Source organism: Balaenoptera musculus, chromosome 2 (assembly GCF_009873245.2).
Source record: "Balaenoptera musculus isolate JJ_BM4_2016_0621 chromosome 2, mBalMus1.pri.v3, whole genome shotgun sequence".
NCBI classification, from domain to species: domain Eukaryota; kingdom Metazoa; phylum Chordata; class Mammalia; order Artiodactyla; family Balaenopteridae; genus Balaenoptera; species Balaenoptera musculus.
The window spans coordinates 51919325-51932920 of record NC_045786.1 but is presented as its reverse complement, the minus strand read 5'-3'; the positions used below and the strand labels follow the sequence as shown (position 1 = coordinate 51932920).

Here is a 13596-nt window from a genome sequence, read left to right as displayed (position 1 = left end):
ACTTGGGGGTGGGGGTGTGGGTGGTGGTGAAGGAATAAAATTCCTCCTTCTAAACTCATCAAATCAATGGGTCTTCAGTCTTAATTGATAAAATCCAGAGTCCTCAATCCCGATTTGAGAAGCCCATTTTCAAGATGAAGAAGAGCTTTCAGTCTTCTATTTGCCATGGCCCATGAACGCAAGACCTTCTATAAGAATCTCCTCTTTTTTTTTTTTTTTTTAAATTATTTATTTATTTATTTGGCTGTGTTGGGTCTTCGTCTCCGTGCGAGGGCTTCCCCCAGCTGCGGCAAGCGGGGGCCACTCTTCATCGCGGCGCGCGGGCCTCCCACCATCGTGGCGTCTCCTGTTGCGGAGCACAGGCTCCAGACGCGCAGGCTCAGCAGTTGTGGCGAACGGGCCCAGTTGCTCCGCGGCATGTGGGATCCCCCCAGACCAGGGCTCGAACCCGCGTCCCCTGCACTAGCAGGCAGACTCTCAACCACTGCGCCACCAGAGAAGCCCAAGAATCTCCTCTTTTATTGCTTTCTGACACACCGCTGAAGATGTCGTTGTGCGGTTCCAGGAGCTGATCCCTTTGAAGAACTTCTAGGCAAATCGGCGGTGGAAGCCCCAGTGGTACCTCAGCGTCGCGTTGGTGCTCGTGAAGGCGGTGGCGATGGCGGCGCGCTCTGAAGTCATCGCCTGCTCATTATTTTCTCTTCCTAATTCTCAGCCCTTCTTTTGAGACACGGCTGGGTATGTTCACTTTAAATCCTTCTCCAAAAATGCCTCAAGGTCAAATTTCAAATAGGGTGGTTAAGGTAGGGCTCAGAGAGGCGTTGACGGGTGAGGAGTGGAAGGGGGTAGAGGAGGGCATCGCAGGCAGGGAAAACAGCCAGGACATTATTATAAATAACTGTGACGTCTTGTGATACTACTCAGTAAGATTCAGTGCGTGTTGGAGCCATTGTTATGATAATTCTTTCCCAAGAGGTTTTGATTCCCGAGGAGAGAACCGCGGGGGTCGGCGGGGACTTTCTTAGCCTGAAAGGTAACACCGGCAGCGGCAGGAGAAGGCTCTTTACAGCTTGGTGGGGCAGACCTTGGCTGCAACCCCCAACGGCTGGGAATCGCCAATCGGCCGAGTTCTGTTGCCCAATGTGCCCGGAGCAAGGGCCTGGGCGCAAATCCTGTTTCTCGGCGGCCCCAACCTCCTGCGACCTCGGTGTCCAATCAGTGCAAAGGTAAACATTCGATTCGGAGTCGGCTGGGAAGTCAGTCAGGTAGCCGCCAGACAACCCAGTGCGCAGCGGGCGGTGGGGCTCCCCTCAGGGCACAGCTCGCCCTGCCCTTCCCGGATCGCTCACTGCCCCCCCTTTCAGCCACGCCCTCGCGGCGATAGGCCGAGTATCTGGGCCGGGTCGCGACGCGATTGGCCGGGACGACGGGACGCCGGCCCCAGACGTGCCACGTGTACGTAAGGGCCGGCCGGAAGGCTAAGGCTGGAGCTGACGCAGCCGGGTTTGGCCGGGCCAGGCCAGGCGACGGCGACCATGGAGCGGGACGGGGATCAGCTGTCCACGCGGCCAGCCCTAGAGACCGAGGGGCTGCGCTTCCTTCACGTCACGGGTGAGTCGGCGCGGGCCGCAGGGTAGCGGGTTTGCGCCGCCACCTTCGGCGCGCCGCCATGTTCGGTGAGTCGTTCTCCTCTGCCCTCTGGGCCGGACCTGGCCGAGAGCCGGATGTTGGCGCTGCACGCAGGCCCGGGCGGTGTCCCGAAGCGCGCGTGGAGGCCCTCCCAGAGCGGTGCTTCCTCGGACGTTGCGGTCGGCCCTTTTTTGCGCGAGTCCTTTACTTTATGCGAAGCAAGCCTTCCGGGTTTGCGGTTACTGGGGTCACTCCGCCCTTGGCGTTTGCCTTCAAGCCTCAGCCCCTCGACTCCGTACCCCCACGCACGCCCCCAAAATCCGGCGCTGTATCAGCCCTCCATGGGCACCCCTTTCTAACGTAGTCTGGATCTGAAAGGCCTTTGCCCTCCTGAGTCGGATACACTTCCCTTCACTCCTCAAAACCCAGCTGGCGTGCCCCACGTCCTCCGGACTTGCCCCTCCTATTCCCCAGGTAGCTGAGAAGCCCCTTCTCAGTGATCCCTGAATTGTTGTATTTCTCGCTATTTTAACTGCCTACTTAGGTCTTCAGCTACACCGTGAAGGTTTTGAGGACAGGAGCTACGCTTCTTTTGCTTTTGTTTAATTTTATAGAAAAGTCCAGTGTAGTATCATTTTTAGTTTCTTGAAAACTATTTTCTTCTTTTCAGTGGGCTCCCTGCTGGCTACCTATGGCTGGTACATCGTCTTCAGCTGCATTCTTCTCTACGTGGTCTTTCAGAAGCTCTCCACCCGGCTGAGGGCCTTGAGGCAGAGGCAGCTGGATCGAGCTGCCGCTGCTCTGGGTTAGTGCCTGATAACAAATGAAGGCATGGCTTTACGCCTACTTGTTTTAGTATTTAAAAGTTAGTCTGTTGTTAAGGGTAAGAAGTACGTTTCTGATCTGTGTGGGAAGAAAACTATTTTATGCTTAGGAAGTTGATTTTGGTGATTTGCAATAGTGTTGTTTTGTTTTGTTTTAATTTCAGAGTTTTTGATGGGATGAAAAACCTGCTTGATGGTGTGTAGAGCACTCACTGCATATCGTGTTGCATGGTTTTTCATTTACAGGAGAGATTAAAATGAAGACTTCACAGCTGCTCCATACTTGTGGGTCTGCCTACTAAGTCTCATTTATCTCTAGAACCATCGTGAATGACAAACTCAGCCTTAGTTCTTCACATCCACCGCATTTTAATTTTCACAACTTACTCATCAGACCTGATATCAGATTACACCTGGCTGTTTCAAAAACTCATTCCCTCTAAAACAGTAGCTTTTTAACTAGTTAGAAGCTACAGTTTCTGAGGACATATCTAAAAGAAATGTTAAGTGTCTTGAGAATAGCAGTATAATTAAATAAATACAAATCATTAGTCATCTGAGCCACCACAGTTACTGAGGCTGGGGAGGAAAGCAAACATAACACAAAAGTAGTCATTAGCAGAAAGACTTAGAAAATTCCTTCACTCTCCTCTCCCATGAAACCCTGTGGTCCTGCCATTATCTCAGCATTTTTGGTTGTTGGCTGTATATATCCAATAAAAACTACAAAGTACAAAGTAAATCTTGCTTAAGTTCCAGGATTTTGTGAAGTGGATGACTGGTGTTAGGGAACAGTCACTTGGTACAGCCATCCCTGGCTCTGTGAGACCTGCCGACAGCTGAAGAGTAGATTTATAAGATAATGGGATGGGCATCTCAGAAGAGGAGTTTGTTCTAATGAAGCACTGCAAAAAAGTATATGTGCAGTGAAAGGTGTTACCTTGTGTTGTACAATTTTGTTAGAAAAATTAGGTTAAAAAAATCCACACATTAATTTTATTGTAAGAATGATCCAACAGTTCCAAATGTTACCACAATTCACATTTCTATAAAGTGGAACTATAATTTTTTTTTTAAAGTATTTTAATTAATTAATTAAGTAAGTAAGTAATTTATGGCTGTGTTGGGTCTTCGTTTCTGTGCGAGGGCTTTCTCCAGTTGTGGCAAGTGGGGGCCACTCTTCATCGCAGTGCGTGGGCCTCTCATTATCACGGCCTCTCCCGTTGCGGAGCACAGGCTCCAGACGCGCAGGCTCAGTAATTGTGGCTCATGGGCCCAGTTGCTCCACGGCATGTGGGATCCTCCCAGACCAGGGCTCGAACCCGTGTCCCCTGCATTGGCAGGCAGATTCTCAACCACTGCGCCACCAGGGAAGCCCCTATAATTTTGTTTTTAAAGATAAAGGTCTAGTCATCTCTGTCACCACAGACACACCCCTGTGCTATTTTGGCCCCTGTTTTACGTGGATTCAGTTAGGTGACCTGTTTCCACTGCTAACTATCTGTAAGTAATGATGATCGCATATCCTTTGGATGATACTGATGTGAACATATAAGTTCTAGTTTGTTTCCTTGTTTACAAAATTAGTCAAAGCACTGCATAGTTCCCGTTAGTGCTCCTTAAACACAGTGGTCTGAGTAAAATAGAGAAATTGATTGTGTATTTATATAATTTGCTTTGTTTTCTAAGCCAGATAAAAACAGATACCTGGGGTGGTCATTTCTATTAATGCTAGCTGGAAGGATTTTTCTCTTTTTTTTTTTCCTGTAAAAACAAGGATAAAATACCTAAAGATCTTTACCTTTTTCTGGTATAGACCTGGGCTAATTAGGTGATGGCTAATGATCAGAAAACTTTTTCGTTGGTTGTCTTCTAGAGTTCTGGTCAACCTAGAGACTGGGTGTTAGGAGGTATCCAGGTTGTGGAATGGAATCTCACTGGCCGTCAGACCACTTACATTTCAGTCTCGGAGCCCATGCCAGACTCTCTGAATTGGAATTGCTCAGGGAGCCCAGAAATCTGTTTTGAACAGAGATTTCTGATGCTTTGGATATTTAACAAGGCCTATGAACTGTGGCGATGGGATAGTCCGCTGCCCCCCCCCCCTTAAGCAGTAAAATATATGCAGAAGAATAGACTTATTCATGTAAAAGTATATTCTTGCATTGCCTGACTTCTGTACACTTCTAATAATATAGACCTCAAGAGTTTCCATTTTATATTACACAAGGTGCTTTATCCCAAATTTTTTCTGACATTTTAGAACCTGATATTGTTGTTAAACGACAGGAGGCTTTAGCAGCTGCTCGTTTGAAAATGCAAGATGAATTAAATGCACAAGTTGAAAAGCATAAGGAGAAACTAAGACAGGTATGAACTGGTTTTAGTTTGAATACGTGGTATTTGAGGTTTAGTGGGTAAAAGTGTGTGTGCGCGTGTGCCCGCGCATTAGGGTGGATACAGAGAATAACTATTTCAGGCCGAATCATTTCCACTTAGCTAAGTATTGCTCAGCATGTTTTCCTTGTGCAATTTCTTACTGTTTAGGGGGGAAATACTCTTTTTTTAAAAAAATTATTTATTTATTTATTTATTTATTTTTGGCTGTGTTGGGTCTTCGTTTCTGTGCGAGGGCTTTCTCTAGTTGCGGCGAGCGGGGGCCACTCTTCATCGCGGTGCACAGGCCTCTCACTATCGCGGCCTCTCTTGTAGCGGAGCACAAGGCTCCAGACGCGCAGGCTCAGCAATTGTGGCTCACGGGCCTAGTCGCCCCGCGGCATGTGGGATCCTCCCAGACCAGGGCTCGAACCCATGTCCCCTGCATTGGCAGGCAGACTCTCAACCACTGCGCCACCAGGGAAGCCCCTCGCGGCCTCTTTTGACGCGCAGGCTCAGTAGTTGTGGCTCACGGGCCTAGTTGCTCCACGGCATGTGGGATCTTCCCAGACCAGGGCTCGAACCCATGTCCCCTGCATTGGCAGGCAGATTCTCAACCACTGCACCACCAGGGACGTCCTAGGGGGGAAATACTCTTGAAAGGTGTCTTGTATTTATGTTTTTACTTTTAAGTGGTTCCCTCACAGCAGCATTTCACCCAACAAAACTGTTTGCTGTGTACAGGAGCCGTACCACCAGACACACATTCAGCCTCTTGCTCCATGGTTGGTTTCAAGCCGTGCATGTCATATGACCTGGCTTGGTGGGGCCGCTCTTCAGTGGATTGAAGGAGAGCCAGGGGAGGGTGGCGATGGGCTCAACCCAGGGTCAAGATGGAGAGCAGGAGATGGAGTTTTGAAAGATTTTTTTAAAGACACATGGTTTGGTTGTAGGGGTGGTAAAAGGTTTTGGGGGGCGGGGGGAGGAAGAACCAAAGGCTGCTATTGAAGTGATGTGAGCAGCCAGGTGGGTTGTGCTGCTCTTCACAGGAGTAAGGTCACCCACCAGGTTGGACCCATTCTCTGTAAGTGAAACAACTAAGTGTAGTCTCTGCTTTCTAGTTTCAGTGCAGATGTTTCTGGGACCCTCTTTTTCTCCTCAGAAGGAAGCCAGAGAAGTTGGTCTTCCTCCTGGTCTTGGCATGTGTCTCTGGTGTTTCTAGTATGGAGTGCCTTTCTGCCAGTGCTGGGTCTGCATGGTCATCCAATACATGGCTGGTCTCCACAGCTTGGCTGGAGCCCAGAGGGAAAGGACAGAATAAGACAACACCTACTACACACATTCGGCCCTCTTGGTCACCTTTCTCAGCAGCCTTCTTCAGTGTTCAGTGGGTTGCCCATCTTCCACTTAAATAGTCACTAACCTAAAATGTATTAGCACATTGCTATTATTTATGTAGTTTTCTAAATCACATGACGTTAAAACAAATTCATGATACAAAAATCTGTACTATGAAAATTAAGTCTCTGCCTTCCTTGCTCCCCTACCTACTGCTGCCCAAGCATTCCATGGTAAGCTTTTTAGGTATTTTTCCAGAAACATTTTATCCATATATAAACACATACATGTATCATTTTTACATAGAAATGGCAGCATAGTATACATAGATGCCATTTTTAAGCAGTTTTATTTTAGTTTTTTCCTTTGCTGATTTCCAACCATTTGTTTTGTTTCTGGAGCCATAGAGTAAGTTGAATTCCTTCTACATGTCAAAATTAATGACTTGAGGGTCTGAGTTTTTTGCATAAGTAAAACAGCCTGATCATTTATCCAATTTGTTGATGTAGCTCTGAAAAAAAGCTTTTAAAAGATTTTTTTTAAATTAATTAATTAATTACTTTATTTTTGGCTGCGTTGGGTCTTCATTTCTGTGCGAGGGCTTTCTCTAGTCGCGGCAAGCGGGGGCCAGTCTTCATCGCGGTGCGTGGGCCTTTCACTGTCGTGGCCTCTCTTGTTGCGGAGCACAGGCTCCAGACGCGCAGGCTCAGTAGTTGTGGCTCACGGGCCTAGTTGCTCCGCGGCATGTGGGATCTTCCCGGACCAGGGCTCGAACCCGTGTCCCCTGCATTGGCAGGCAGATTCTCAACCACTGCACCACCAGGGAAACCCTAAAAGATTATTTTTAAAAATTGTAATGTGCGCCTCCTAAAATTGGAGAGGATAGAAGCCTATGTTCAGTTTTAAAGTTGTAGTTCTGTGTATTTAACAAACTTAACAAACAGAATCTGCCTGACTCACAGTTCAGTCAGCTGTCTTGTTTGTGGTCTCAGGATTTGTCAGCAGTGTTCCATTCTGGTGTTTTCCTTGTTAGCTATGAGCATAAAACAACCTTCAGATCAAGAGACTGTTTCCTCTTTGACCTCCTGTACTTGCAGACAGTGGAAGCATGAAGGGACAGACATGTGGATTTAGCAGTGATGAACCCTGAAATCCATCAAGAAATTTCTGAATATGTGCTTTCTAAGGCATCTTCTTGCATATCTTTGCGATATCACAGTTTAATTGGAACCAGAATGAACTAAAGTTTGGGTCTGGATTCTACTGGGAATGAGAGAGTTAGTGACTTTTGTGTAAGTTGCAGTACCCAGTTCTTCTTCAAGGAGGAGAAAGCAGAGTCAAAGACCCAGGGCACTGTGTTTCCCTCCTGCTTACTGCATAATTACTGTATAAGCTTTCTCAGGTGCTCATTGTTGGACATAGTTTTCTGCTGAGATTAGTTTTCCCTTACGCTTCCGTAGTATTGACTTTCAAAGAACTTTCAGATCTGCTCTCATTGGATCCTCATAGCCTTTGAAGTAGAGGGGTTAAGTGACTTTCCTCAGGTGACACAACCAGGTAGCAACAAAGCAGGCCTGCCAGCCACGTTCACCCTTTCCAGGTCAGCGTTATTCTATGTTACCAAAAATGTCCAGTTTAGAAGAAGAGTCGGTATTCTTTTCTCCATGACACTTTTTGCTTTCTTTAATAGTGTACAAAAACAAAAGGTTCTGTTGGTGAGTTAAACTCACACCACTAGATGACAACTGTTTTATTAACTGAAGAAAGTGCAGGTGAAGGTGTGTTTTGAAGGATGTTTAAATTAAAAATTATTAAAATTACATTTTCTTTGAGAAAGATGGTAGCTTATGAATTCATTCTGTACAACGTGTGATTCTTCCTCAGCTTGAAGAAGAAAAAAGGAGACAGAAGATTGAAATGTGGGATAGCATGCAAGAAGGAAAAAGTTACAAAGGAAATACAAGAAAGCCTCAGGTGATGTAGCCTTCGGCCTAGTGGATTTTTTTCAAGTAGAAGATTCCTGGAGTAGAACGTATTTTGTTTTTTTTTTTTAATAAATCTATCCGTTTATTTTTAGCTGCGTTGGGTCTTTGTTGCTGCGCGCGGGCTTTCTCTGGTTGCGGTGAGCTGGGGCTACTCTTCGTTGCGGTGTGTGGGCTTCTCATTGCAGTGGCTTCTCTTGTTGTGGAGCACGGGCTCTAGACGCATGGGTTTCAGTAGTTGTGGCACGTGGGCTCAGTAGTTGTAGCTCGTGGGCTTTGTTGCTCCACGGCATGTGGGATCTTCCCAGACCAGGGCTTAAACCCGTGTCCCCTTCATTGGCAGGCGGATTCTTAACTACTGCACCACCAAGGAAGTCCCTGGAGTAGAAAGTTTTTAACTAGATTCTTAAGCCTGTGTATGTTCACACAGGAAGAAGACAGTCCTGGGCCTTCTACTTCATCAGTCATCCCAAAACGAAAATCTGACAGAAAGCCCTTGCGGCGAGGAGGTAAGTACCAAACATCAAAGCATTCTGAACAATTACAGGATACACTTACCTTTAAAAACAAGATTCTTTTTCCTTGTTTCATTGTCCGTAAATTGAGGCTAATTCCTAAGTTTAGGATTATGAAGATTAAATAAAAGAAACAGATGCAGAGCAACCCTCAGTGGCTGGAAGTCACCAACCTGCTGAGCCCTGCTGTTGCCCAGTGGGCCTTGGGCAGTGATGTGGGCTCAAGTCCTGTTTCCAGGAGGCCTATAACCTCCTTGGCCTCACAGAAGTCAGCATTTGATTGGCAGTTGAAAAAGGAGGTCACTCAAGGCCCTCAGGAAATAATTGGGATGGTTGCATTTGTATTTTAGTATTCTCACTTGATCCCACACAGTCCTGTAAGGGGAGTGGTAAGTGGGGCGAGGAATAGTTTGCACATATTGCAAATAAGTTTGTCAAGGGGCTAGGAGACAGGGGTTTTGGTCTTTCCAACCAGGGCCGCCTTGTTTCTTACAAATAACTTTCTCAAGGAGGCATGGACAGATGTTCATTCAGAGAGCTGCTGCATGCAACATCCTTGAGCCCTCTAACCATAGCAGTCTGTCCTTACCCCATCCTTAAGGACTTACACGTCCTTTTGGGAAGACAGGACTCCCACACAAATGAAAATAAGTAACCTTTGTGATCTGCCAGGAGTTCCCCGTTAATCCTGAGAGAGGGGAGGGCAAAGGCATTAAAATACTTTGTGTAGGAACCAGTTTTAGGCCAAAGACTATCCTCCGTCCGGGAGAGGGGTTTTCTGTGGGGAGGTGCTGCAGAGGCAGAGGTGTGGAAGCCTGGCTGGCCTATTGGAGGACTGTCAGGAGTCTGGAACCTGGGCTCTGTGCAGACTGGACACAAGCTGGGCTGCCCATCAAGGCTGGGCTCCGACGAAACCCAAAGCTGGCTTGCTGTAGGGAAATGGTGTGTCTGAAAAGGAAATGCTCTTTTAAATCTTTTTCTTGTTCCAAGCAAGGAATAGTCTTCCAAGACTATTTTTCAGAGCAAAGAGTGGTGGTATTTAGGAGAGAATTGTAGAAAATAGAATGCATCTGGGGCTAGGGGCTTTGTCTGGCCTGGCTTTACAAATAAGGAAACTGAGGCACAGGGAGTTAGTGACCAAAGATTCTATAGTAAGTAAGGAGCAAAGCCACCCCATTTAACGTCTTGCTGGCGCTAAAGCGTGATCAGTCAACCTGGTTGCTAAATGTCCATTAACTTTAGGAAGCTAATGAGTGGGCAGGGATGGGGTTGGGGACTGGGGCATGTGGATTACCCAGTTCTGACTGGTGGAAGTAACAAGTTCCATTCTTTTTGATTTTGTTTTTTTAAATTCATTTTCTGTAGGTTGAGCAGTTCTTATTTCAATGTATACATTTTATTAAGCACTGCAGTTAGAAGCCTTTATATACTTAAATCCAGCCATCTTGAGAGGTTTTTTGGGCAAATTTTTTTGTGTGTTTTGGGTAGTTTTTCGTGTTTGGAGAGTTAAAACAGAGAAACTGAATGGCTTGTTTTATTCCCACCAGAAAGTCAGTTCAAACTGCAATGACTATGTAAACTTTTTTTGTCATAATGGTAGCTGAAAGTTCTATGAAAATGTTGTGAGACTAGAATCCATATCTTTGCAGTGCTTTGCACATCAGGCTCACAATTTTATGTTTGATACAGAACATTTCCAGCACTGTTCTGCTTCCTTTCTCTTTTCACAGGTTACAACCCTTTGTCTGGTGAAGGAGGTGGAACCTGCTCCTGGAGACCTGGACGCAGAGGTCCATCGTCTGGTGGATGAGGCTAAGAATCTTGTTAGTGTTGCTTTTGACACTAGCAAGATGAATCCTTAACCCTCGACTCAATTGCCTTATGCACGCTTTTCACAGTGACTACCCAGGGGGAGGGGGCTTTCTTTCTGTTCTTAACTGCACCTGTGTCTTCAAGGGTTGAAGGCAGCATGGAGTGTGGATGTGGCCACTAGGCAGTAGTTGCAGTTGGTCACACTGCACTGAAGCCAGTGACTGTGTTCACTGATTTCATGGGTCATTGCTAGTTGATAGCTAAAGGCCTCCAAGTGATTGGCGATCTTGATAAAAGAGACCTGACAATGATCCTTAAAGTTAACAGGTCCTTGCTGGTAGGACAGTCTCTGTGACAGGTTGCATTGAATGATGTCTTCCTTGTAAATGGTGAGCCCACCAGCGAGGATTACTGATGTAGAGAGTTGATGGGGTTGTTTCTGTATATTTATTTTTATGTACAGAGCTTTGTTAAAAAAAAAAAAAAAAACAACTGTAAATATTAAAAAAAAATGATTGCAAGGAACATTTTCAGCATCTTTATCAAATTTAAGGAGATTTCATTATGAACTTGAATTTGTCTATCTAATATTACACAGCTTTTTATTATTCATAACCTCCCACTAATATTACTTATTTTCCCTTCTCATTCCTCACCTGCAATGAGCATGGCAAGTGGCAGACAGCTGTAGTGATTTTCAGAGTTGGCAGGCTCCTTGGGTTTATCCACAAAATCAGGCACTTGGAGTTGAGTTTCTGAATTAAGAGGATAAAGAAACATCTTGCCTAGAGGTACCTCAGGGGCCAATGAGGTTTCTTGGAGCCCTGTGGGTCATCCCTCTTGCACTCATTTCTTATGTCCTTGTCTAGAACCTCTGTCAAGTATGCTATAAAGGGCCTGATAGTAAATATTTTAGACTTTGCAGTTGCATAGTCTTTATTTTTTTACATTTTTAAAGGATTGTTAAAAACATTTAAAAATTCTTAGCTCATGGGTTGGATTTGTCCTGCCTGCTATAGTTTGCTGATCCCTGCTTTACGTCAAGATTGTAAGAAGGAACAAAATTAACCTGCAGAATAGTGATGATTAGCTGGGAAAGTATTCCAGAAAGGTCTCATGTAAATTAATCAACATATGTTGAGTATGTGAAATACTCTGTAGTTGTCTCTTGATATATATAAAGGAAAAATATAGTCTGGTCTTAGGGGGCTTAAAATCTCTTGGGGAAGGCTGGAGGGAGTGAAAACAGGACTTTGAAGACAGTGTGATTGCAAACAAATGGGCTGGAGTAGTCAAAATCAAGTGTTTGGGTCTGGAGACATTTGAGTGAAATTTTGAGTGGAGGAATGTGGGAGTTCCTGGCAGAAGAGAGGGTCATTGAAAACCAGGGTGGGTCTCCTGAGGGTTAGGAAAACCCTTGAATCTTTATCTGAATTACCAGTTTTTACCCAGATTGGCTTTCCACCAGCATGGAAGACTCACAACATGGGAAGTTTTAGACTTGGGTTAAAATATTTTACCCAGGTTTGTTATTTACATATAGAGAGATTCCCTGTAGGATTTAAAGGAACTTTTAAAGAATTCTTCCTTTAATATATTTTCTGTAGCTGAAAACTTATGTTAAGCAGCTCTCAACTATTCATTTTAGAAGTGGAAGGGCATGTTTCAGTACACTATTAGCTGTGACTTTTCCCTCAAACCTCATTTTGTTCCCGTAAATTTAGGAATTATCAAGTCAGGGACACATAGGAAGAAACAATGAGTTCTGTGTACCCACCTTGAATCTGGCACCATGAGGTGGTGGTGGAGGGGGTGGTGCAATGTGGAGAATTGATTGGGAGATAATAAAGGGGAGAAGGAAACTAATTTGTGTAATAGTTAGCATTTGAAGAGCACTGGCTGTGTGCCAGGCACATACATTTATAGTTAATCCTCACTACAATCCTGTGAGGTAGGTACTTCTAATTAACCTTGGTTTTCAGAAACTGAAGCTTAGAGGGTCAACTGGTCCAAGGCCCTGATCACTATAGTCTACTTTGTCCTTGTGTTCCTAATAGCCAAGGGCCATAGATAACCAAGATGGGAGCTTGATTTAGCTAATGAAACAGTTACCATGTGGAATAGTGAATACTTGGGTGAAAATTGTGTGCTACAAGTCTAGGGCAGTAAGCATTCCAGAAGGGTGGACCAGAAGAGGTAGGAGATATCTCTTTCCAGAAGAGATAGGTCCTCTGCTGATATTGAAAGAATGAGGAAGTGGGGCTAGAACCTGAGGCCCATGGGGAAGAAGGGATGGGTCAGAGCTGTGTCAAACCAGCAGAACACTGCCTCATGCTTCAATGGAGGGGCTGCAGCTGGATTCACAGCATAAACCCAGTATAGACTGCCAGCAGCTTGAAACTGATGCAGTAGACACTTGAGAGCTATTAAGGTTTAAATGATGAATGCGTGACCCAGTCCATCCTGGTCATGGAGCAACATTAGTAAACGTGGGGCAAAATATGCACAGACCTTCAGCTGAAACTTTCTGGTTGCTAGAGTTGTGTCCTTGGCCAAATGCACCTGCCTCTGCAGGAGGAGAAAGGAACTATTCCCTCCTTCTCAAGGACCACTCTTCCCTCGCTTCCTCCTCTCCACCATGCCATCAAGTCTTTCTCATAAGAACAAAGCCACATCACATACCCAAAGCCCTGGTTCCCTCTGGTGCTCTAGAGTGAGCTTTGAGTTGTCTCCACTCATCAGGAACAGATTAATGCTGCTTAATGCTGAAGGTGCTCTTCCTGGATAATTCTCTTTCACGCCCCAGTGGAGTTTTTGGTTTCGTCTTACTTGACCTGCCAGCACTTGACCCTCCTTGCAGTGCTCCCTTCTCTTGCCTTCCATAACACCACACTCTGGGTCTTTACTCCCAAGACAGCCCACACCTCTCTCCTGTGCCTACCCTGCCCAGCGCTTCTAGTCTTCTTGAACAAGTTCCTGTATTCTCTCTCCAATTTCTCTTCCTCCATTTGCTGTTATATCTGTTCCACAAAAGCTCTTCTTAAGTTGATGTGTCTGATGGATCATTCTCGGCACTCATCATTTGCAGTAATTGAGCACTCCTTGAAAAACACTATTCTC

At 45.5% G+C, this 13596-nt stretch overlaps 1 protein-coding gene across 4 annotated transcripts; it reads left to right on the top strand.

Moving 5' to 3' along the window:
* Positions 1-1477: 1477 nt before the first annotated feature.
* On the top strand, positions 1478-11124 carry SELENOS (selenoprotein S). Of its 4 annotated transcripts, none has more exons than XM_036844306.1 (7): positions 1478-1611; positions 2300-2434; positions 4717-4823; positions 8052-8141; positions 8245-8289; positions 8580-8658; positions 10395-10948. In XM_036844306.1, the coding sequence occupies exons 1-7, from the start codon at positions 1536-1538 to the stop codon at positions 10472-10474; spliced, it is 612 nt and encodes a 203-aa protein (XP_036700201.1). In that variant the 5' UTR covers positions 1478-1535; the 3' UTR covers positions 10475-10948. The 4 variants fall into 4 exon arrangements, with proteins under 4 accessions (XP_036700201.1, XP_036700202.1, XP_036700204.1 ...); XM_036844308.1 differs by having other exon boundaries at positions 1540-1676; XM_036844307.1 differs by lacking the exon at positions 8245-8289 and having other exon boundaries at positions 10395-11124.
* Positions 11125-13596: the final 2472 nt, after the last annotated feature.